General features: G+C 41.4%; 1 protein-coding gene across 5 annotated transcripts in view; it reads right to left on the bottom strand.

Annotated features, from left to right (window-relative positions):
- The window catches only part of LOC307073055 (glutaminase kidney isoform, mitochondrial-like), a 32,592-nt gene extending 6,013 nt beyond the window's left edge, over nucleotides 1-26,579 (bottom strand). Inside the window, exons 1-15 of one of the 5 annotated variants that reach the window (XM_079732735.1) lie at nucleotides 26,162-26,579; nucleotides 20,194-20,290; nucleotides 19,117-19,238; nucleotides 18,121-18,250; nucleotides 17,677-17,756; nucleotides 16,261-16,424; nucleotides 15,569-15,627; nucleotides 10,326-10,358; nucleotides 9,853-9,911; nucleotides 9,190-9,256; nucleotides 8,480-8,530; nucleotides 7,811-7,987; nucleotides 6,818-6,949; nucleotides 5,416-5,508; nucleotides 1,166-4,533 (exon numbers count right to left, since the gene is read on the bottom strand). In XM_079732735.1, coding sequence (XP_079588861.1) covers nucleotides 4,396-4,533; nucleotides 5,416-5,508; nucleotides 6,818-6,949; nucleotides 7,811-7,987; nucleotides 8,480-8,530; nucleotides 9,190-9,256; nucleotides 9,853-9,911; nucleotides 10,326-10,358; nucleotides 15,569-15,627; nucleotides 16,261-16,424; nucleotides 17,677-17,756; nucleotides 18,121-18,250; nucleotides 19,117-19,238; nucleotides 20,194-20,290; nucleotides 26,162-26,460 — 1,701 coding nt within the window. In that variant the 5' untranslated portion in view covers nucleotides 26,461-26,579 and the 3' untranslated portion in view covers nucleotides 1,166-4,395. The other 4 variants (XM_079732736.1, XM_079732733.1, XM_079732734.1 and 1 more) reach the window with 4 other exon arrangements.
- Nucleotides 26,580-26,799: the final 220 nt, after the last annotated feature.

Raw genomic sequence — 26,799 nt, 5'->3', positions numbered from 1 at the left:
TATATATATATATATATATATATATATATATATATATATATATATACACACACATAGAAATACTTCAGATATCCCCACAACCGCGGACTAGGTGAGACTTACCCTGGAAATCACTAAATTCTCTAGAGACAAAGCAGGCCAACAGTTCTTTTGAAACAAAAATATATTATTGATATGGTGGCAAGCCAAGAAAATAATGTTGACCGAAACCCTCTTTCCTATAATGTCTCACAAAAATAATAGATCTGGAAATTATATCTGAGTATGAATATACTTTGCAGCACCTTACTTTACTCATTCGCAACATCAGATGTCCAATGCCCTGTTTTATCATGACTTATTTTGCCATGGTCAAATGATAAGATAGATCTAGATTCTAGATTCCTTAAAGAGAAAGAAGCCAAAGAAAGAGGCAGTTTTGTTAGGGAGAAACACTAAAAGAAGACAGATTCATAATGGAAACACAGATTAAAAACAGAAACAAATTAATAACAGGCAGGTCAAAAAAGAGCAAGCACCCGATTAAATGAATTAGCCTCCACCAAGGTTAGAGAAACACCATATGTGACAAGAATATAGTAAAAACATTTTTGAGAATTATACACATCTATATATATTCTTCAAGAAGATCTTTACAGAAATTAGGTACAGATTTGTGTGAGTAGTATAATTATTCGTTATGCGTGAATGTTTATCGGTTATACTGGCAAGTTATACAAGCAGTTTAGTGGCTGAATGGTAGGAACAACTTGTTAAACAATCCAAACCCATTTGTGTTATATAACACCAACAGCAAACAATAATGTTTAGAGATTCTATCGGTATACAACAAAAGGTAACATTTAAAATACATAAACTATTGAATTAAACAGTTTTGCCTGGAAAATGAGGAGTAAATACAAGTTCATGCTTACCATTTATGAATATATGTACCAATACTTGAATATGTACTGCTAAATGTACTACTGTACCTTAGGTTACTCAGGAAAGGGCTATTTCCTGAAACAACAGGATGAACATTATGTATTCTTATTTAGTTCTGAAATGTATGTATTTGCCTCAACACAAGAAAAATAGTCCTGAAATAAATTTCAGAAAATGGGTGATTTTTAAACAATTCCAAGTTAATAAGTGAGTGAAAAAAGAGCAGTTATCACTATTTAAATGTGTTGATAATAGTTTTTTATTTGGTGTATTTGGTACATGGAAAAGGGAGGCAGAAAACTCTTAGTTTGAACTCTCTGCCTTGTTTCTACCCATTGGTGGCCATCTTTTGGTGCATAAGTTTTAAAAACTGTAAACGTCTAAATGTTTCCTTAAAAATACATCACATTCGGAATTTGCTGTCAACTACCCTTTACAAACAAAGTTGACTGTTACAGGAAAAGGCACATTAAAAAAATGTCATGATAATCAACTCTCATTAGACCAAAGATTCAGAGAAACACCCAATTCAATGTCACCAGATGTTGATATCAGAATTTAAGCAAAAAAATAAAAGCAAAAAAAAAGGGCAAAAGTGACAGTTGTAACATGATCAAAATAACATGGAATCATAACATATTCCATAAAAATCATACAGAAACGCATGCAATGGACACAATGGAAATCAAAAGTGTGTGTTTGTGCACAAGGATTCAGATAAATGACACCATGCAAATTGATATACAATGGTTAAAGTGGTACTGCGTTCAAAGGCCCAACCTTATCAGTGTCGTTTGAGCAATCAGCCCATTTTCAGGTGAGAACCAGTAAGTGTGTGGATAATTGGAGGTAGGATTGATTTTTGTGCATTAAAGTGTCAATTCGGTTTACTCGATGAAGAATGTTTCCAGCTTGGTTAAGATAATGGCGCTATTCACCAATAGCCCTCCTACCATTCTACATAACTTTACTATATATGGAGCCAAAAATCAAATGCTCTTTGTATATATTTTGCCAAGATATAACAAAGAAAGCATTGAGTCTTTAGGTCCAGAATACAATGTTTCTTCATAGACTGAAGACAGGAGTGTTTGAATGCATTGTACCACCACCCAATAATGACAGTTTAACGAAAAAATAAAATAAATGTCAGTACAAGTCATATTTAAGATGGAAAGTCCAACCGCTTCAGAAAACAGGAGTAAAAATAGCTTTTAAGATAAATATGGTCTTTCACTGTGGCAGATAGACAAAAAGCTAAATATCCCCAGCACAACACCAACTGTTTCAAAGGTCCGGCAGAGATTAAAAATGCAAAGAGGGGCTAGACAAGTGCTTCTTTAACTCACAGCCAACAACAGTTGGCTTGCAACAGTTTCTGGGTTCCATCCCGACCTCTGCATCTTACCCGTAACCATTTAAGAGCCAGAGGCCCCGCTACCTTTTCCTTAATGTAACTGAACCCACTCTAAGTCGCTCTCGATGAAAGCTTTTAGTAAATAACTAAGTAAAAACACATTTAATCTGCTGTTCCACTGAAAAAGTTCAAGTTTGCCTGAGCTTAGTTTGGTAAATATGTGAGTGATGTGTAATAATTACATGACACTATTTCATTTTTTTGGTCAGTTTTTGACAATCCTGCCCTGACTTCAAATGAAATACTTAAAAAGCACACTACGAGACACACACATACACACACACACACACACACACACACACACACACACACACACACACACACACACACACACACACACACACACACACACACACACACACACACACACTATTGAATCTGTAACACGCTCCTTATAGAGATAGAGATATATTGAGTTCTTAATAAAGTACATATTTATGCAATGTTAAAAGCACCACATGAACATTAAAAACAAACCTGCGAGACTTTCAGATCCGGCACAGGTTAAGCAAGCTACTTTACAAAAGGATCCCTTCTTCTACCGCAGCCACGCCTGTCCATTCATATACACACACAATCCTTAACTACAATAGCATTGAACCTAAAGCTCCAAAGCAGTGACTTCATTTGAATTCTCTCTTGTTAGAAGTCTCTCTAAAACAGAAGCTCAGTGTGGGATGGTGAGCTAGCCATCCACACTGCCAACTGACCCTGGGAAGGGACTAGGCCACAAAGGGAGACAAGGGAGGCCAAGAAACTAGGGGACAGTCTCCCATCTCTGGGTTCCCTTAGTGTTGTCCGAGCCCCTGGCAGTATTCCTGCTTCGGTCTGGGTCAGGGTTTTATGAGTCAACGCTTCCGCCCATGTCTCAATCCCAAAATGATCCCAAAACTATCATTAATGAAAATCCTAAAGCAGATTACAGACATGGCCCAGGGATAAACGGCTTAGCCAAACATCGGTTTTCATCGCCTTTCTGAGCTCCTGGGTGTGGACCGGAAAGGAACAAATGTTGGAATATGAATTGACGATGGGGCTCGGAATTTCCTATAGAGCTTTATCTAACCCTTATAACCAAAACATATAGTCTGAATTTTGCCTTATATTGGAAGCTTGACACCAAAAACTGAATGGTAGGAACTAAAGATCTTGTTATTTGAATGGAGCACATAACAGGGAGCTCTTCAAATAGGACTCAGCCTCTGCTGAAACAAAAATTCAAAATAAATCGTCCCCACATTTGGATGCCGTTTGCTTTGGCTTTCGTCTTCAGTGATGGCTCAACAGACCTCTGACTGTTTCTTTGGGTTCCTGAACTTTAGAATCTGAGTTCTAATTCAATGATTTATATGAATGACTCCGCCTCAATTCCTGATTTTGACTCTGCTAACAAATGGCAATACAAACACAGTGACTACATGAACACAACTTCACTGCATTGAGTGACTCCAATATGCGTTGTTCGCCGATACGAAAATGATATTGGGAAACACAATCCTTTAAAGCACCGGGATTTTGTGATAAGACTGAAGAGGACCAGGTGTGCTTTGCCACACACACAAACACAATTGAATTGTGTGTGTCCATTCCATTTATCCAGTGAGTGAGGTGGCCAGTCAGTTAAATATATTGAACCTAACAAATGTGAACGGATTGACCAGTCGAAGAGGAGAAACGACCACATGATGGTGTGTAACATCTCAACAGCAACGTCCCAGTCCAATAGAAACAGTTCCTCCCCCTTTTAAGGCAACAGGCTATTCCAACTTTGAGTCCATAGAAACCCTGAACAGTAATGTTCTTTGGTAAAAAACAACAAAAAAAACAAAACATAAAAATAAGGAAAGCAAATTAAAAACACAGAGATATAAAGATCCACCACATCTTCCCCTATTTAAATGCAATAAATAACTTCTTTTTTTTTATAATTTACATAAATATCTCAAAACCGCAGGCATGGGGAGGAGGGGATGAGGAGAGGGATAGGCAGAGGGTGAGGGTGAGGGGGATGGGATACAGGAGGGGAGGTAAAGGGACAGGGGGGGAGGAGTGTCCTAGCTGTCCAGCCTATACACTATAGTGGTGGAGCTGTCCTGGTTGGACTCAGTAGGGCAGATCTTTTTCCAGAGGGGAGCGTTGAGAGCTAGCTCCTGCTGCAGGCTCTCGTAATCCATGGGTCCGAAGGGAGTCAGCTGTTTAACGGATACACAGTTAGTCTCTCTGCCCCGTGTGTGTGTCTGTGGGGGTTGCGTGGCATTGATTATCTTGTGCGTGACATTTCTTGTGGTTCATTGGAAAAATTAGAAGGTTCCGCCATTCACACCGATTACCTTAGGAAAATATTGTGTATTAACATCTCAAAAAGGTTTAAATACAATTTTCTCAACGTCTCAAGGTGCTGTGCTGGATTCCACTTCCTCTTCCAAAGAACTGCAATCTTTTTGTTCTTGGTGCCGCTTAGTGGTTAAACTCTGTAATTGCAGGGCTCGGGTACTTATTTTTGGGGATATTTTGTTTTCAATAACATTTGACTGAATTAAAAAATAGTATTTTTAAACATTCGGGGGAAAAGCTCCATAAATCCCAATAATTAGAAGGAAGGAAGGAAAGAAATGTAATTATTTAAAAGTGAAATGTGATGAACAACATAAGCCATGCTACATTTGACAAAACGAAACATCCGTCCTTCTCCAAACATTTGCTATACGTGCTGTACATCTAACTACTCAACATCTGAACAGTCAAAAATAATACCAAACACACAGTTGAACCCCTAGCCGCATCCAACACACTCCCAGCCAGGCATAGCACCGGACAGACCCTCAGACACACATACGGTCCTCACAAAGCAAGCATGCGGTTTTTGTTGCAAAAAGTGTGTGTGTGTGTGTGTGTGTGTGTGTGTGTGTGTGTGTGTGTGTGTGTGTGTGTGTGTGTGTGTGTGTGTGTGTGTGTGTGTGTGTGTGTGTGTGTGTGTGTGTGTGTGTGTCAAGAACAGTACTGGGCAAGGGCACCCATCATTGTGTGTGCATGTTTGGCAAAGGGGGTGTTTAAAAAAGCATGGGCAGCCTTACCCGCTGATCCCCGCCCTCCCTGCGGGGGTCGTGCTTCTTGGCAAAGTGCCTCAGGTTGTCGTAGTTGTGGAAGTTGAAGAGTTCCACCAGGTCCTGCAAGGGAGAAAGTGTGCGTTAGTGGACATCTTTGTTCGTGACCGTGGCGCCAGTCGCTCCCCTGAAAAGGCCATTTCCCCTAAAGTCAGAAAGTGGTCAACGGAAATATTGAGCACGTCTTCATTTGTAAATGGAATTGGTACACGGACTGCATTTATATAGCGCTTTTATCCAAAGCGCTTTACGTTATTGCCCAACATTCACCCATTCATGCGCACTTTCACACACCGACGGCGGTGTCAGCCATGCAAAGCGACAGCCAGCTCGTCGGGAGCAGTTAGGCTGGGGTTAGGCTGAGCTTCTTTCGTTATTTCCACATTGGAGCCCAAGGGATTAATAGTCTAGAACATAGCAGTTCCTTCAGATGAAGGAACAGCTACCCACATGAAGGAACTGTGAAGAACTATTATTTTGGTCCCAGTATTACAGTGAATGTCTTACAGCGCAAAACACGACAGATTTTCAACACAATGCTTTACGTAAATTAAAAGGGACATGCCGAGAAATCGGTACATTGGCGATAACCTGTCATGTTAAATTCATCATGGTACGTTTATTATGGGAGTTTGCTAGGTTAGCATATGATTTATATTAGTCTATTCAATGGACTTGAATAGGCCAGCTCCTGTTCATTTGTGTGTTTGTAGACAAACTACAATCTTGTTGTGTTGTGGCTGGCACTACAACATTGGAAACCTTTGGACAGTAATTAAAAGTGATTTTCCCCTCACATGAACGGTTCTGTAGCTCTTCAATGGAAGAGGTTAACAGAAAGATAAGGCTAAGCCAGGGAACTCCTCTACTGACGCACAATTATGAATTTAGTACTTTAGTATCCTACAGGGCTTCATTTTTTAATAACTGTAATATCTAAATAAAAAGGCGTCATGTCCATATAGGATGCCCTTTGGAGCATTTCATTAGCTTCAGGTCCACAGGAAGAGGAAAGACGGTAGAGTAATAAAGAAGATCCTGATAAAGGAGAAGACTTAGCGAACTTGCTATCAGCTTGTTATCACCTCACCCTGCAATAAAATAGTAATTCATCAAACATCTACTTATCAATGACCTACTGATGGTTAATCAGCTTGTGCTACAACAGACCTGTGACTATGTTATAGTCAACAACCTTTTTTTATAATCTTGTATAATTAACCTTTAGACATTACAATAAAATTTGTTTTAACATTTGTTTACAAATTCTTCCGTCCTATCAATGGATGTGTCTATGTGTGTGTTTTGCACATCAAATAAATAGTATATAGCATATAGAAAATAGTGTGTGCGTGTCATTGACATTTCTTACTGTGCAAAACTGGATTCCCCGGACAGAGTTTCCCAGTTTATCCAAGGGGGGCGACCAGCACATGATGCCCATCACGTTGGGCACGACCAGTAGGATCCCCCCGGCCACTCCAGACTTGGCTGGTAGACCCACCTGGAAAAGGGAGGGGCAGGGGTCACATATACTGATTTTAACACCTTTAACCTGTCAAACATACAAACATTTAATCTGTCAAACACAGACCTCTAATCCTTCAATTACCCGCACCCTTAACCTGTCAAACACTATACCCTTAACCTGTCAAACACTATACCTTTAACCTGTCAAACATATAAACCTTTAACCCGTCAAACACATACCTTTAATCCTACAAACAAAACACCTTTAACCTGTCGAACATAAACAACTTTCAACTGTCAAAAACACATCCAACTTTGAGCTGTCAAACACATACTCGTTATCCTGTCGAACATAGACACCTTTAACTTGTCAAGCATATAGATCTTTAACTTGTCAAGCATATAGATCTTTAACTCTTCAACACACACATTTAATCTGTCCAATTAAAACACTTTAACCAGTCATACATGCACAACTTTAACCTTAAGGTCACCTGAAAAAACAACATGTACTGAACATCACTAGGGGTGACCTTTGAATAAGGTAATAGGAATCTGGAAAATGATTTAAGTTAATAATTCATTAGAGTGTCGGCTAAAAATAAAACGGGTATTCAAGCAGAAACAATGAAATATGAATTATTAAACACAAGCCACCGTCAATAACCGAGCATCACGGGATGAGTACATGGGGACAGTTATGCGTGTGTCAAGTCATTCCTATATTTAATTTTCTTTTGCATTAATATCATACATTTGCGCCTTGCAAAAGTGTCCCATTTGTTGTATGCATAACAGTCATGGACACTTCAACAATAATTCAACCAAAAATGAACATGCGATAACCGATCCATTATTGGTAGTGGCAGTAGGACTAGGACTGGGTGGGACTCACGTGGAAGGCGAACTGGCCCGAGAAGTCGTACATGCCGCAGGAGTGCATGAGGCTCAGCGTGTCCCTGACAGACTCTGGGCTCAGCACACGCTCGCCTGTGATTGGACAGAAGCCGCCGTTGGCCAGCGTGGCCGCCATGACACTGGCGCTCTCACAGGTCACCTCAATGGAGCACAGCTGGGGAACACACACACACACACACACACACACACACACACACACACACACACACACACACACACACACACACACACACACACACACACACACACACGTTGGCTAAACATTAGAAAAGGGACTAGATGCAGGCAGGCTTTACCATTTGCAGAGGATGTATCCAAGGCATGCATCCTAGATTGTACAGTACATAGTACTGTAGTACGTACTTTTAGGGCACACACATCGCTGCTTTGGTTTACTGATTCAGTAGAGAGGCAGAATATCATAACCAAAACAATGAACGTTTGGAATTATCGTACTCCCAATGGAGAAGAAACAACTGAACCAATGACAGGTGGGACTACGAGACCGAACCAAAACAAAGAAGAGGGAGGTAGGAAGCCTCTGAGCTAGCACGGCGTTAGCCTCCATTAAACATGCATGTTGTGCATGCTGAAACCGACCCACCGTGGAGGGGAAGACAACAGAAGAGTATAGAGTTGCACTCACCTGGAAGTAGAAGTCCAGAATGGATGTCATGTCGGTCCCTTCTGGAAAACACTGCAGAGGAGGGGAAAGAAAGGATTTAACATGGGTTACCCTTAATAAAACATATGGTCTGCTGAATGAATTACGAACGATGCTCGTCCGTTTGCCAGATACAGTTCTATTTCAACAGGATTTTTTTTCGCTTCTGAGTTTTTCGGGTCTTTTTATTTTATTTTTTTAGTTATCGGTTTATTTTAACAGGGACAGTGTACATTAATTAAACATTCCTGCAAATGCACCCGAGTTAGCCAGAAGGCTATTTTCCATCTGTTGTCCCTTGACAGATGTACTAAGTCAACCTAATAATATGCGGTAGTTTGACTAACAACCACTATAAGGCAGAATGCAATGGAACAATGAGACACATTTTAATCAAAACTAAGTGGGGAGAGCAAACATGGTTGATTGCAGCTTTGATTTGCAAACTGCTTTGGCAATGTTAAAGTTTATATTCCATGTAAATAAAGATCAAATTGAATTATTTATCAAGAAAGAGCGAGCTGGTGGAAGAAAGGTTAAGAGCACAAGAGATGGACAGAGAGCAGCAAGCATATTTAACCCTTATTCACAGACAGACAGACAGACAGACATCCATCAAGCGAATGATATACATGTACAGAGAGGGTGAGACCGAGACAATAGACAGACAGACAGAGAGAGAGGAGCACTACCTTCTTCTCTTTCAGGTAGTAACCAATGGCGAAATTCCTGTCTCCTGACTCACGCTCAGACTGGAATCTGCACACAAAAGACATTCTTCAGCCTGCACGTCACATGTGTACATAACGGCTGCCCCCGCCTCCTTTTGTTTCCTCTTGATGCGTGTAGTGGAGTACAGCACACCGCACACGTACACACACACACACACACATAACATGAACACCAGTACCAAGTCATTATTAAACCTTTAACACCATTAAAATGCATGGCTGACATCCAATACCTTAAAGCATTTACCAGAATAATAATATATAATTATTAACCTGAAACAACATTCACAGCCTGCTAAAGGAAGGAAAATAAGTTAAGCTATCTTTCAAATTAAGCTTGGTGATTCTTAAATATTTGTACTGTTTAATTTATTTATTGCTGTGCTTGTTGGTTTTTTCATCACTTTGAACTGCAGCCGCTATAAAACAGCAACCAACAGGAGCCAAAAGCCAGTACCGGTCAATAAACAACCAACTAGGACAAGAGCCCCATGATGTGAAGACGTTTAAATTGTTGTTTTAGCTCAGATTCGAACACTGAGATTTACATGAAACCACTGCCCAGACGGACCTCCCCACATCCAGGCCAACCCAACTCCCCCCTACCTCCGAGGAAACACTTACGTTGCGTTGCTGAAGCCAACATACTCATTTCCGGCCATCTTGTTCAGAAAGTCCATCACCTGGAAGCAAACAAGTATACACTTAGTTAGTGTTCACTATTGATCACTTTATCCACAGTGACTACTAACAGTGGATTTAGATCGGGTTGCTAAGGAGTCTGTAGACTGTTGGAGTATCCTGCTGTAGGACTCCTACAGGTAGTGGTGAGGAAATAGGGGATCGAACTGAGAACCTTTCGGCTGAGTGTCGAACATCCTTACCACTGCAATTTCCAGTCCTTTTCCCCACACAGTATGGTGAATGAGCAGGTACAGTCATGCATTTAGTTTTAATATTTGAGTAACTTCAGTGGCCTGAAGATACTCAAATTCCAATGCAGGTCTCTATTCGGTATAGACAACGGTTAAATAAGAGCTCACGTGGAAGTTGTAGCCGTTACCAGATAATGACTGAAAACACTGTTTCATACTTACATAGTCAAATTTCTCTGCGTTACTTGCGCCTTGCTGAGGGACAAAAAGAGAAAAGGAAAAGTGCATCAGCAAAGTTCATCCCAAGCGAGTTATATATATTCATCCGAGAAAAACTGCAACAAACAGAGCAAGGCGAAAAAAGATGACAATGCTACAGCTAGTGAGTTAGAACTACAAAATTAGCACGATGCTAAGATTTTCATTCATATCAAGACGGCACAAAAAGAAAAGTAAATCACAAAAAGTTTGGGTAGTATTAATCAATGCACTAACGATTGGTTTAAATAGTAAATAAATACAACAGGGGAATTTTTAAGTAAAGAAAGGGAGGTTTAAACATGTTCATTGATCGGGGTGATTAAACTAGATGATTTGGTAAAGAAAATATATAATTTAATGAAACAAGCTTTTCCCATCCAATGAGTTTGTTTTGGGCGATTCATATCAAAGGATCAAGTTTACAGTTTTTAACTAATCAACCGTTTATAAGACATGTAGCTTTTAATGCGTATGCAAGTACCATTTTATATCCATCCGTATACATGGACTATTATCCTTTAGACCTGTGTGTGCGTGCGTGTGTCATGTATTTTTGTGTGTGTGTAGGTATAAATGTGTGACTTGTACACAGTTGCGTCATTTGTGTGTTTAAGGCATCATAGCACGTGTCATGCGCGTGACAGTGATATTGTTTAGGCAGAGAGACCTTGGGAAGGACTAGAGGAAGGAGAGAGGTGAGAGGAGATACAAGAGGAGAGATCTGGCCTTCTAGCGAAGTCCCAAATATACTTTATCACTCAGGCAAAACGTAAAAGCTGGTGTCTAACCAACTGGCGTAGCTTAGCATATCACAAGTTCCTAACCTTACCATTTCAATCACTAGAGTCTAGAAAGTAAAGGTCACCTGTTTGATTCAGTTTGTTCAAAAAAAATGAAATTTGGGGGGAATAATTGACATGCAGCCAAGTGTCAATTAAGTAGAAATCGGTTAGAAGGAGTATTGCTTTCACTTTTAAGGGTCAAGGTTTTTTTATGCTTAAGATTGGTACAATACTTCTTACAATTGGTAAAAAAAAGATTATTTCCATTTTATTTAGCATATATCTTTTTCCAATGTGACATTTATTGCGATACATGTCCTTAACTGCACAAATTTGGGAACACCCCAACATCTTCACTATTCTGGCCATTTAGGGTCCCAGTGCTCAAAATGAACTCAAAACGTTTTACAAAATGCTGTGCTCTGATTTTAGTTGAAGGGAGACTACGTCACTACATCACTACACGCATGGCCGAATTTGTAAAGGACTACAAGTCACCGTGCAAACAAAACAAATACAAAATAAGAATCATGGTTTTGTTAAAGGGTCACTACATGAGGAGTTTTCTAACGGCAGGTAGGAGGGAAAAGTGAGCGAGAAAGAAAGTGGGAGAGGAAAAGTTTGAGAGAGAGAGAGAGTTTGAGTAGCCAGGGATTTGGGGTGGGAGATAGATATGGAAAAGGAAGAAGAATTTACCAACGTCTTTTGACCTGCTGCAGCAGTCATAATATCCCACAGATCCTAAGTCTGGAAAATATGCAACAACATACAAAAAAACAGCAGCAACAACATGTAGCCTGTCAAGCACCATGTAACAACAGTTTCCGTGGCTTTCTGTTTTTTCATCCACACAGGTCGACTGTATACTTCTCACAACAAGGAGAAACAGCTACAACTCATTAAACTCAAAATATAAACTAGATTTCGTGCCAAATACAATTTTAGGTTTTAATATTAATATGAATTATGTGGAAATATAGAAGATACACTAATGGCGATGGGTTGGATGGGAGCACAGACCACACATTAAGTACCCTGACAATATGCATTCAACATTCTTCATGAACCACTATCTCTATGGCAGTGGAGGGATGGATCGCGGTTTAGACATGCATTAAGACAGTTACATGGCAAACTCATTGTTGCTGCCGCCTCTGGCGTGAAAAGACCAAGACTAGTATGGGTGAACCTGTGTTGGTGTGTGTGTTAAGCGGGTATTAAGGGAAGGATTTTAAGATGGGCAGACGTGCGATAGTCAGACCCTCCAATCGTTATGCGTGTGGGCGGGTGAAAGATGCAAATCCTTCTGGATATGATCACAGTCGATGGGGTCCAGCTTTGGGGACAGTGTTTCCAAGATGGAGTGGTGTTTGCGGGGTGAGACGCGAATTGGCAGGAGAATTTTCAACTTCCATGGAAGTGGGTTTTTATTTCAAAGAAGGTTGCCGTTTGTTATGGTGTCATAACGTTGTGGGAGAATACACCATCGGTGGTGCAGGGTTAGGACTAGTGAACCGATATATCGGCTGACCGATATTATCGGCCGATATTTGCGTTTTTTACGTGTATCTGTATTGGCCGATATTTTTTTCAGTATCGGCCAATTTATTGATTTTTTTGGCGTGATTTACAGACAGTTAAATAAATGTTATTTTTTTTAAATTGAGACATTGTAACATTTGTTATCATCATTGTGTCATTTTTATGATGTAAATTGAGGGAGGCTTAGCCTGGAAATCCAGACCCACATCTAGAAAGCTGTAGGGTCCGGCAACGAGTAATGAAAATAGCCCAACTCGAGGGGCGGCACCAAGCATGCATTTGAAAATATCACTGGATAACACACATTGGATAACACTATGACCAATCAGAAGAATACAAGGGGTGACGTATCCAGACCAGTGGAGCTAACCAATAGATAAGACTCTTGCCGTATCCGGTTGGTAAAACAGCAACGCTTTTGGCACGCCTATATTGATACATTGATGTGATTGATTAATGTTCTGGGCCAGGGGAGGCCCAGAATATACACAAGTATATTGCTCGTTCCCAGAGTGACTCGCTGAGCAAATTTAAATTGTGCTCTCACGAAAACTCTGGATTTCCAGGGTATTATCGGCACCAAATATCGGATCAAGAAAATCGGTATCGGCATATCGGTTATTGGCTAAGGCTGATTAAAAAAAAAATCGCTATCGGCCCTAAAAAAAATCGGTCGATCCCTAGTTAGGACCAAACTGCCGGTCATTCTTTAGATTATTAAGCAAATACCGCATTTATGAGTCCATGCAGAAAAGACTAGAAAATCTGCCTAGTCATTCGTTCTATGTGCTTCTATATGTGTAGTATTTAGTAGCAACTACTGGCGAGCTTGCAACCAACTGAGGTTGCTTTTGATAACATTACGGTGTGCAGTTGTATTGCAACAGTTTAGTTTTCTTTTTGTCAGTTACACGACGTCTTCCTGAATGTTTATCATGCTTCATCAGCATGCTTATGAGATATATGTCAAATATAACAAGAAATCAGTTGTTAGATCAACCAAGTTAAATTGGATTAAATAAAGCTTCAGTTTATTAACTGTCGTGTTCTAGATGCATTCTGTGCAGTCTATGGTATTTTATTGTTAATACATATTATCAACTATTAGTTTGAGTGTTAACCCACATGTCCTTCTGGTCTCAACCAAAACATGTTTTGGTCCATTTGGGCCAGTTGTGAGTTATGCAGTATTTTGAGTTTGTTCGACGGAAGACCACAGGGAATTTGGCGACTGGTTGTAGTGTGTAGGGGGGTGACTATTTGACAGGAATAACAGGATTCCAGCAATTATTTTAAGACATTCACACCATATTGAGCAAATAAAAACCTAAATTAAACAAACAAACAAAAAAATCGTACAAAACTGTTGCACGGCGATGCAATGCACAAGATGCAAATGTGATATATTTCCTATATCTATATGTAGATATCAAAAATAGAAGTCTGACAACATGTGGACAATCGCCAAACGTACGTGTCAAAGTCCCTGACTGTCATCCTCACAGATGATCTGCAGCCACTGGGGAGCACAGATCACATCATGTCCAGATGCACCGGCCACAAACCCCAACATGCCTCATCATGCATGCACTATGACGGCCCACCATTTGTCCCCTCTACAAGCTGTTCATTATGCTTTTTCTAAAATGAATGATGGTTTTAAAATGACACGTTGTATAAAAACAAGGATGATGATGGCTGCAGCTGAATACTACTGATGGTTGGGATTATGGGACAGTTTACAGAAGAGTTCGGATGAGATTAAAAACGCCCACAATCAAATTTAATCTCCAGCCTTGGAACTCACTTTTGATCAGTCTGAGTTTCTAATTTGTTAAAGTGATTAGAAAACACAGAAGTGGATGATTTCAGGTGACCTTAAGTGGATGTCATTATGTGAAGGTTAGAGAGCAACGATGGAATCTGCTGAATCATGTTATGACGATTATTCATACATTAACACATAAAAAAAAGGCTAGGGTCAGTTCTAGTGAGTGAAATGCACTGTGAAAAGTTATCGAGAAAGCAGGTAGTTTGGGCGACAACCACTTCCATCGATAGAGTGGCTAGATGTGTTGGTTCCTACGCTAGCTAGTCGAGCAGGGCGGCTGAGCTCTGCCTCAACGCAGGTAGATGCAGTCTGCATCTGAACGTTTATACCAGCTGGTTATTTTCAGCAGGGAACAGTGAGTGAGGGCCTCACAGCGTGGGCTACCACGGCCAAATCCCTTGCAGGAAGCATAAGCCCAGGGTTTTTTTTTTTCTTTTTAATCCACTCTATGCCACCATCATAGCACCTTGCTGGGGTCAATGTCCTGAAGAGCCCGGGACCAGGGTCAGGGATCACTGATCCACCATGAGCGTGTGAAGGATTGGACTTGTATAGTGGAAGCAAACGTATAATAGATAATGCTAGCACACTAAAACACTCCGGGACGGGTAGTCAACGCTGTCATTGCCTTTCTTCATGGTCAATTTATTGGCTGATTGTCCTTCACTCTGAATGTAACTTTGTGCGTGAAGGGTGCTGTATAAATACCAGTCCCGGCCAAAGATCTTTGTGGTAGTAGTTTGTTTACTTTTGGTAAATAAGCACACCTGGGCGTCCGTGATGACAATGAGTATCTGAAGTACTGCAAAATGAAACCATTGCCATGATTGGTTGGAATGGTTCATCTTGTTTTGTTGACAGAAAACTAGGTTAAATAAAAGGCATTGTGAAACAGTCATATTAATATTGATGCTGGCCTTGAAGTGAACTTGTCGAGTAAGACGCTGGTTGATGTAAACCCGGTGGGCGCGGGGGGGGGGGGGGGAAACGACACACATGGTAAACATTTAAATACACGGGAAGGAGAGGAGTAGATAGGTTGTGTTTACCTTTATCAGGGACGTGCAAACAATGGCACCGGCGTTCACCATTGGGTTGTGGGGCTTATCTGGAGAATATAAATGGTTTTGTGAACATAGTATAATTGGAGTCATCTATTGAGGTATTTTATTTGAAGCAACAGCGACTTCAGATAGACGTTATCACAGAGGATTTAGGACATCTTGCCCAAGGACACCTATAGGTAGAGGGACTCGAACCTAGTGCCTTTGGGCTGAGATTTGAATACTCTGACCAAAACATGATCCTGCCCCCTGTAATTAGTTTGTTATCAAAGACACTATGAAGGAGAACAGATTTAAACCAGGCCTTTTAGGTATGAGATCTGTCCCGCAACTCTTTCAGAATAATATCAGATTAGAGCAACCAGTAATGGGACTGGACCACAACTATACTGTTGGAAATAAATCAAAATGTCACCATTTACGTGACAAGTAAACTTCTCAGAAAGACGAGGGGAGAGGGTGAACAAGATTTGCATTCATCTGAGGGGCCTTCTGGTTGGTGAGGTAATACATCACGATAAATACATCACAAACACAAACCATAAACCAGCAACAACTAAAAAGTGGGGCATTTACGTCGAGCAAACAAACAAAAATATTGCTACAGTTTGAATTTTGCCAATTCTATGTAGCAAACACAGTAGTTGTTTACTAAACCGCAAGCACTGTCGGCTCACCTTCCTCGTCCAGGAAGAGCTTGTTGAAGCGCAGCCCGCTGGGCTCCTTCCCAATGAAGCTGTGCACGTAGTCTGTGCCGTGGTCGTGCACGGCGATGGCGTACTTCAGGGGCTTGACGCACGACTGCAGGCAGAAGGGGACCTTGGTGTCGCCCACCGTATGCCTGGGGGGGAGCAGAGGAGATATGGATGTCAAAGTATACGCTATATAGACGACGAGAATCGAACACACACACACACACACACACACACACACTACACACCACACACCACACACACACTTTGGTATTCCATAATGAACTTTTAAGATAATATTGCGACTCATTACGTAGTCGAAAATTACATTTTGCAGGCTTAATAATACAAAAACATATTATTTAACAGACGCTTTTATCCAAAGCCACTTCCATTGAATTCAGACACGTCGTTAAGGAGCATGCAGGGGTTAGACAGTACAGATACATGTCATTAAGGAGCAGGTCAAGGTTAGGGAGTACAGAGACATCTCATTGAGCAGCAGGTAGGGGCTATACAGAACAGTTACAGGTCATTGAGGAACTGGTAGGGGTTAGGCAGTACAGAGACGGGTCATTAAGTAATAAGTAGGGGTAAGAGAGTATAAACATGTCTTTAAGAGGCTGGTAGGGGTTAAACGGTACAGACACATGTCATGAAGGTGCTGGTATGGGTTAGACAGTACAGACACATGTCATTAAGGAGCAGGTAGGGGTGTAGGGCATTTTGTTCAGGGCTGCCTAAAAGTTAGGAGTCAACCTTGGGGATTGAACACGGTTCCCTTCTACTATGATAGATATGCGGACCCAACACGCTGACCACAGATCTAACATGGTTAAGCTACCACGGGTCTTTCATAGAAATCAAACAGGATCTACTGGAAGCCAGTGATAATCGTTCCCACCACAATCAAGTGACTTTGCTCCGGCTTGTTTGTTTTTAGAGAGGAAGTTGTAAAGATAAGACTTGGTCACAGAACGACGCTTGATGACCACTCCTGTTCCAAACGCACAGTCATTACAAAAACAAAACAAAACCGGTGGCGCAATCGCAAACTCCTGACCCAGATGCGCCATCGGTCGAGATAAGGTTTACGCGTGTTTGTTTGAAGCCAACAAATAAACTAACCAAATAATCCTTGACATGTTGTGTTTGCTGTGGAGGTATTAAGCAGACGCCTATCCAAAGAATCTGAGCAGAATAAGGTGAGGCATCGGCGCTCAACAATGTCTACAGATAGACTTCTGACATTGTGGCTTGAACCCAGAGCATTTCAACTGGGCATCGAACACCCTAACCACAGCACTATCCTACCTCCCAATATATGTAGGTTATGACTAATTCACCCTTAGTCAAAAATGGACAGCACTCAAATAAAGAGAGGGAAGGGCAACCTCCTACCTCTGTCCATCCACTGTGCACAGAGACACAGCCCAAAGGTCTGGGTTGAATTTCGCGAGCTGGGGAATGTAGTCTGCAACCTGGGGGGAGGAATGACATGTTACGATGACAAAATGCATAGCTTGTAAAGGCGTTGGAATCAATCATAAAACGTACATTTACGCGTGCAAAAAGATATAAAACAATTGATAGACCAAATTACTGAAATGGACCTCGACAACCATTAACAATAGATGAAAGAGGAAACAAGCGAGAGAGATTTGTTTGATTTGATTTGACACCCGTTCCCGTAATACAAAAATCAAGCGAATGCGATTTTAAATTGCCAAATTCTTTAACATTTAAAAAATAATAATATACGAAGCTAGCGACAATGTCAACAACACTGTGTTTAATGTGTTTGTGTTGATTCGGGAAGGTGGTCGGAGGTCAGAGCCTACGCACCTGGCCTTCGTCCAGCCTCTTGGCGCTCTCGTACAGCTCGTCGATATGGGAGGCAAACGTCGGGAAGTCTGGGATGACAAACTTCTTTCGGAAGGCCTGGGTGAGCAGCACGATGTTGCTCTGCACACACCTGTTAGGACGAGGAGGAAGAGGAGGAGAAGAGTGGTTTTTATCAGGGAAGGAAGAGGAGGAGTGGAGAGGGTGTTAACAGGGGTTAAGGATGACCCGCTGGGAGCACTCAAAGAAATGTAGCGTTGCAGAAAGACAAACGTGCATGTTAAGGAATAGATCAGCTTTAGCCTCATCACTGAAAAGGTTCATCCATAAAGTCACACTAAAATAATTAAGAAATTATTGAATAATAATGATAATAATAATAATACCCTCACTGGGTGTCTGCAAAAACAAATGGTTTCCCAGGTTACTTGGACAAACCAACATGATTGTTTAGGCAGTGGCGCCAGCACTGAATTCTTGATCTTATGCCAGTGCTTCAGCTTTCCCCGATTTACAAGCAATAAACTAAAGCCAAGCCTGTCGATGCTTGCAATACATACAAAATGTTTCTTTTGACCATGTCGGTCAACTCCGAAACGAAACAACTGGAGAAGGTCACACCTTCCAGTAGGAACAAGGGGAGTGGCGTATGCTTGGAAACTTTGACAATTACATTTGTTTTGTTTCACACAGTCCAACCTTGCAGGTTCATATGCAATTCAGCTGGTACATCAGAATGCGTTATGGGATTTTTGGTTGCCGATATTCTGCAATTCTGTGATGTCTCGATAGAACTAAAGTAAACTTCACAAAGAAAAATAGGAAGTAAACACATTCTGAGAATAATCACATGACATCCCAATGAAGATGTGAAACTCCCAGTACGCATCCACACCCATATAAAACAATGTTTGCTAAAACAAAAGACTCCAAAGACATAACCTGGCTTGAGGAATAGGAGGGGGAGGACAAGGAGCAGGAGGAGAACCGGTTCCCTACTTCTTGAAGAGATGTCTGTCGAGCATGACCCCGTCTGAGGTGTTCTTCAGCGTCTCCTTCAGCGTGGCCATGCATTCCTTCAGCCGCGGGTCTCCCGTGCGCAGCCCCGTGGTTTTCAGTGCCTGGAGTAAACAGCAGTGCAGAGAGCATAGTTAACAATGCAGTAGCTAGGGACTCAAGTCATTCATATAAGGGGATGGGGGACCACCAAAAGTAGTGGTGAGGTAACGGCTTGTTGTGACGTTTTATGTCCAGGCCAGTCCCTTTCAGAAGGAAAGACCCAATCTAAATGTTCTGGTTCATCTTCAGCAACTCAATCTGCATGGTTTTTTTTGTTATCTAAAAAGAGATCAGCACTGGGTTGCTCACATGTCTTGTGCTTTTGGCAAAAAACCTCTAGGACTTAAGGCCTGATAATATCCTAATATAGTTGCTTTTCGAGAGAAAGAAATATTAATTTCAGCAACTTTGGGCTAATTCTGACAGCCCTGTAAGACTTGCATAATTTTATGCGCAAAAACAAAGTTGGCATAATTGCACAGCGGCTGCTGCCCAAAATAACAATTTGGTTAAGGTTCCACGCCAGCATTGGGCGGTACATAAAGTTTTTGGGTTGTTAGCAAAGATGCGTAATAAGATACAGCTTATACTACGATGCGGCTTATGTGTGGTGTATTGAAACATACAACCTCATTTACTGCTGCTGCGGCTTATCGAAAATGTGGCTTTATTTTGGAAAAATATGGTATGTCATAGCTAGTTATAACCTGGACATATCTGTAGTCAATGCTGATCGGTAGGGAGTTCAATAATATAATAGATAATTCACATCCTATAACTGATATATTCTACCAAAGGATTTTACCTTTGACATTCCCAAAACCAGTCCCAGTCAAGGCACCCATCCAGATCTACTATGCTTGTTCCCGATAAAGTTGCACAGCCAGTTAGGTGGACGGAACATTGATATTCTGAAAGTGTCTCGCCTACTAACTGGGATTGGCTCAATCATACACAATGCAACTTTAAATATATTGCTGTTTAATGGCATCCTAATAGATTTACTCCCCGACTTACTGCAATGAACTTGTGTGCTGGGATCTTCTCCTGACCTTCTGCGATGGTGTAGAAGAGCAAGTCCTCCAGACTAGGAAGAATCCCCGCATTTCTTCTCCTAGAAGATCAAACGTGCACACACACACACGCATTAGTTATCAGTCCATGTTGACAGTTAAGATGCCATATCCTTCAAAGTAAATTTGTTTATTTAATTCAAAAGAAGATAAGGCTTAGGCAAGATTATCCTTCAATACCATTCAGAAAATGCTGTTATCACTCAGTGATGGTCATTTTTTTTAAGCATGTTCTAAGCCAGCGGCTCTCCAATGGAGGTTATATGGATTCCAGGGGTACTTGGAAAATGTAAATATTAAGTGTATTAAGTGTATCTCAACATTTGAAGTGTAACGTCAAGGTTCTGTAAAGCTTTCCAATGCATGACAAATTATAAGCAAAGCGAATGTTGTTTCCTTAACCCTAAGTATATGCACCACCCCTTGAATGTTCATGTACACAAAATTATATGCACACACATTTTATATTTATGTAAAAAAATTGCCCTCCCATAAATGTTTTGTGCAGGTGAAAGGAGTACCCTGCAGAAAAAGATTCTTGGGCAAGGGAACATAAGTTTGACAACCACTGTGGACGTTATATGTGTACACAACAAGAATAAATAAAGAGCATATCTGGCGTGTTGATGCAGCCTTATCTAGCAGGAAAGACACTTTGCCAAAAAAGATTGTATGCGTGTGTGAGTTTGAACAGCAAGTTGTTCAAATACTAAACTTTGGATGCATGTTTATTTATTATTTATCAAATTTGTTTTAACACCATGTGTCAGTATAAATATACTGTAAAACATATTGTAAAAATATGTTGATCATGATATCATCAAAATAATACTGATATTTTCAAAGTGTTTTGGCTTCTAACTGATATAATTTTTACAGCCACTAGTCGGTGAAAGGTGAACGGTTTGGTATTACGCCTGAAGGCTGAGAAAACCTACTGAACTGATTGATGACCCCACAGGAGACCATGATGTCCCAATGGCAAGTTCGTAAACATGCAAGCTGTGACCTCTGTGTATAGATCTGCATGAGCACGTTAAGAGAGCACCTTCACCCTTGTCTTTGGACTTCCAAACCACCCTCCCACACAAACAAGTTTACAATAATAAATACGTTAAACGTAACTAAAAAGTGTGGGGGCAGGTAAAGGAAATAAGGGATAATCAAAAAAGAAATACAAATAAGAAGTGTCAAAAAGAAAGACAGCAATGATGAGGCAAGTCATACTTACAAACATGTATAGCAGGTAGGGTGAGAGAAAGGAACAGGCCCCGGCAAAGAAAAACACAACAAGCATAATTAGACATGGTTGTGACATATGAACCCACTGCTCATGCACTGATTCGTGCACGAGTCATTGGACACTGTCGAACACTCAACAACACGAATGACAGCAAACACAAACGTAGACAGCCGTAGTTCCATAACACAACAGCTTCAGCGAGTTCTGGACTCTAGTCATACCCACACTCAGGACTGGACTACCCCTGAAGTCCCAAAAATAAAAACAGAGCTGGGAATAAACAGTCTTAATGTTATGCACCCAAAGGTTCAAATGAAATAATGGAAGGGCTGCGGATGGACACCAAGTTGGTGCCACTGGGATATTTTTGAAGACGTTTAAAAATCAACATTTTATCAGAGGACTGTTTTGACCTTGCTTGCTTTTTCTTTTAATGCACTTGTTATATATTTTTTCAGGACACATTTCCAGATACATTGTATTTGCTTTTTTATTTCAACTAGTATGTACACAGGGCCCCATTGAGGATGAGACCTTGATCTCAATGAGTTCCCGCTTGTACTCCCAGGAAGAGGTGGGTTATGATAATGCATTGCATTGATCGTGAGCTTAATAGGGCAATCCCAATACTATATACCACTCTTATCACTATGATAACACAACATACACATACGTGCACAACGTACACACATTTCCTCAGTAGAGCTAAACGATTTAAAACCATACAAATAGCAGGAGTAAAAGGAGCAAAGCAGTTGTCTCTCTGTCCCTCTGCTACTACTATGAAATATATTTCAAAAGATGCTTTGGTTGTAACTTAATTATCTCTCACACGTCCGCCCTGAGGAATAGACCACGGCCACTGAAGCCTAGATCGTAGTTCCAGCACGTGGCTCGTGGTATTGAAATGTCCATCATGTCCCTTTCATTCACATGATAATCAGAAGGTATTGGTTATTTGACAACACAAAATATTCAGTGGGTCAACATGAATGACAACACTTGGGAAACTCTGACGTAGCGGGTGAGTCCGTCAGTCCCCCCTCTCTGACTGAAACGGCGTGCAGACTCAAACGCAACGACGGACGACACAATCGAAGTGTCCAGCGAATCAGATCGTGCCGGATCGAGGCCTGAATTCCTGGAATGCCCTTTTGCCGCCCAAGCCCTGCATGTCCTGGGGGCGGCGGGATTACTAATGCCAACACGCCGGCTGGTTCACACGCCACTGAAGACACAGCTACAGGGCTGGCTGGAGAACAAGCACCTCACATCCACACCACTACACCACTGATCCAAGGGCCCCATCATAATCATCAGTGATGTGAACTGTGAATACAGATACAGGCCATTAGAGAGAGGTAGGTTGTGAGGCACATTGCTCTAGGATGCGTACGGGTAGGCTCTGGACCTTGGGGATGGACCCAGTACCTTCTGAACAGGCCGTCAAACACCCCAGCCCCTACACTATCCTGCCTCGTACTGCATCAGGAAATGAGGCGCTTGAAGAAAATATCATGGCATGTTTGGGCCATTCCCTCCCTGGAATGCGATCCTTCATTCCTGTACACACAGGACAACAGTCAAAGTTCAAAGTCTCTGCTATGTTCCTGATTATATCTGAGAGGTGAAAGAGAAAACGATGGAAAGAGAGACCCAACTGCTCCTACGATTTACCATGTCATTAAGGAGCAGATAGGGGTTAGGCCCTCTTGCTCAAGGAGGCCTACAGGTACGCTGTGGGCAGTGGGGGAAGCAAACTCTGAAGTTGTCAGGGTTGAACAGGCTAACCCAGTGTTCCCCAACATGTGGGTCGGTATCCTACTTGGAGTTGCCAGTTAGGCATTTGGGGTAGTGGGAAATTCCAGACTTACAGAACATTTGATCGCACATTTTTTGATAAAAATCGTAGATTTTAAAATGGTCTCACAAAGGTCCATGACTACGATTGCTTATGTGTTCAGTGATGCACCTTTGTTCTCTGTGAAATAAATGTGAAAACAAGGAGGTTTACGAAAATTGTACACCTTTATTCGAAAGAAACCCCACAGCTCTCGTGCTATGTCTCTCCTGTTTCTGAACAAGTTCCCCTGAGGAAGTAATAACCACACATCATGGTCTGATCTGCGCTTTCAAGTGTAGAACACAAGTCTGTGTTGAAACCCTCTCCCATTCCCTAAGAGCCTTTTCCAGAGGAAAAACACTTCACACAGCTAGGGACACACCGAGTGAGAGCAAACACAGCCCGCCAGCGCACGCTCATAACCAAACTCAAAATATTTACTGAAAGCCACGCATCATACTGTTGAACACCATTACAGCAACCTATTCAATTTTAAGTGTACAGAGAGACATTTTAGCTTGCATGTCTCATGCAAGCCAGGATGTTTCTGTAGCCCAGGACATACGTTGATGGAAATTAAATAGAGACCAGTTTGTCTTTGGGTGAAAGTTAGCAACCAATCCCAGCACATAACGCTGTAATATCTTAAATAGATTGCATTTTTACAAATAAAAACTGGATTCCCTTTCACACATGCTCATATAAATTCTCAAAGAATTTTAAAAAGTATTCATCAAAACAGAAGTTTGAATTGAATTCCATGGCCACGCGTAAACAATGTGCTGTGGCGTCAATGATGATGCACGCACTTCCTGCTTTGAAACGTGGTCCTTTGAGAGGACAGATGGAGGCACTTAGTGCAGTGCCTGTAAAGAATAGCTAGGACAAATTCAGGTGCTTTAAATCAAATACAAAATAGACAACTGCCACTGGCCCCCTCTTTCTCCTAAAGGAATTGCTGTAGCCTGATGGATCCAGCTGATGCTCCAAGCTATCGCACCAAGTCTTTGCCACCTTGGTTCCAGGAACACACTCGCCACTTCCTGTTTAGAATGCCATGCATTGGCATGGGTTTTAGCAGCAGAGTGCTGGCATTCATTCAACCATTAGAATAAGGGTAACAAGATAGGGCACACACGCCTTCTTTCTTATTGGAATAATGCCCTACTTGTTAGATTATTAACTAGTGAGGTATTCAATGTCTACAGTTCATTAAGCAGCAGGTAGAGGTTAGGGCGGGGAACTGATCAATGATACCTACAGGTAGACTGCAATCAATGGGGTTCAAACACAGAACCTTTCAGTTGGGAGTCAAAAACCCTATCCACTTCACTCGCTCGCCTATCCTATATCCATTCCTGTGAAGGAAGGACTATTGATATTGATTATAACAGAAGCTTGCTTAGGAATAAGAAATTGAACAGAATGTAGGCATGGCTTGAAAGACTTTATCAGCTTTCCTCCGTGGTTCGGTACCGACTGTGGGCTTATTGTGATGGTGAGGGAATAAATGTGTCATTGTTTTGCTTTTGGTTTGTATCCTACTTTACATTTTAATTCATCTCTGTAAGATGATGTGCTATTATACGTTGTACGATAAAGTAAAAACACTAAAGCCATAGTGCAGTGAACTTGTTACTGGATATATGAATTACAATGAAGCTTAAAAGCCTTTGTGGTGAATTGACATTTAACAATTTGAGCCAACATTATGTTTTACACTGTAATAATTGTTCTAGTATTAACACGTATACTAATAAAACTATATAAATATGGCTGTATCATAGAAAAGTAGATTGCAGGATAGGCACTAACCAACTACAAGCTATACTATTACTACCAGTCCTTCTATTTAGAGGGACGAGATATTTTCTTCCACTGCACCCCCAAAAGTATCATTTGACAGTTCAAATTAAACTTCAAAATAACAAGTCATTCTAATGAGCAGCTCATAAAACTCCATCAAAATAGACCAAGGAAGCAAATGAAGACACATTTAAGTATTTCTTGCAATGATGAGCAAACTGAAGTAACCTCTTCTTTAAAGCAGTGCAAAATGGTGTTTGAGCTTCGGTTTTTGTCTAGTTAACCTTTGTGGGTTACCACTTTCATAAGATAGGTAAATATAGGCGTCAAAACTAGCCATCTGATAGAGAAACAACTGAAAAAGCTACATCTACAAATGAAGTTATATAACGTAACCCAGAGTGTTACTATAAAACAGAGGGCAAGAGCCAAGAGCTGTTATTACATTTGTATCATATTCCACACAGAGGTCATCTTGGTGGTTCTTTGACCTAAGGTTACTGCCCTAAAGCATCAGCCAAAATGTGACTGCAAGGGTTCACATGAGCTGTAATCTATGCGATAGTCATCTGGAGGGGGGTCTGAATGGAAACACCTAGAAGGCGCACACATTAGTAGGCCAAATTCAACGTCACGACGCGCCAACTAAAAAGGGTATTTCTCACTATACGCCCATTGGTACGGTCTCGCCTTTAAACGCATATGCATCCACTGCCATCTGCGCTGACAACCCGACAGCAAATGAACAGTATAATCTCATATTAGTAGCCTACTCAGGACGCACTTCTCGAGTAGATGCCATTTTTACTTGACACGGCTAAAGATATGATCTGTGGATTTTGGGGTAGAACGGGACAATAAACGGTTAGTTCTTGATGCTGAGTCAAGCCTATGGCATCTGGAGCTACATGCGTCATGGCTCCGACTCCCTGAGTAGCACAGCTAACGACCACATCACATGCGAGCCACCCGTTAGCAACACGTTGGATTGAACAAGACAAATCATTTTTTAAAACGCACTTATCGCCCGTCGCTCCGGTGGTGACATCGTCCTTCTTCCCTGGCTCGTCCGACGTCACTGCGCCCTCGGATTTAACGCAATACGACCGGGTACTCCATGACGCGCCGCCGCTCAGCAAAGGGCGGTGTACGTCGGCATGAAGGACCTTGAGGGTAGAGACGACTTTGGCATCGAATGAAGCGGCAGTGACACAATTGTGGCTCGGCAACCACGATTTGTTTCTTGAAACGGCCGCCGGGCGCTTGAGATTGGTGTGAAACAACTCCTTCAGCAATGTTGAACGCCTAAAATGTAACATCTCAATCCGATCAGGCGATTAAAAGAGAAACCTTGATTCCAGTAGCGATGGGATACGGCAGAGGAAGTACAGATCCGACCAGGCTCTTGCTAGTTGTCACGAAGCAATGAGTCACATTCAGGCTTCGTCTTCTTAAAATAAACAGACCATAAAGCCCTCCCCTCTGCTCTGCTATTGGTGATGATGGGGTACTACGCAAGCAAGTCTTTTGAAGGGTACTAGTCGCCTATTGGATTTTAGACATGTCAATCAATATTTTCCGGTCTTTTTTTACCGGTGTATTTCCATGTTGGATTTCTATGGGTATTTCGCATTTCGTCCTCGATGTATTACGTACTT

The sequence above is a fragment of the Pollachius pollachius genome (genome assembly GCF_949987615.1).
Source record: "Pollachius pollachius genome assembly, chromosome: 3".
NCBI lineage: Eukaryota > Metazoa > Chordata > Actinopteri > Gadiformes > Gadidae > Pollachius > Pollachius pollachius.
This window is presented reverse-complemented; position numbering and strand designations above follow the sequence as displayed.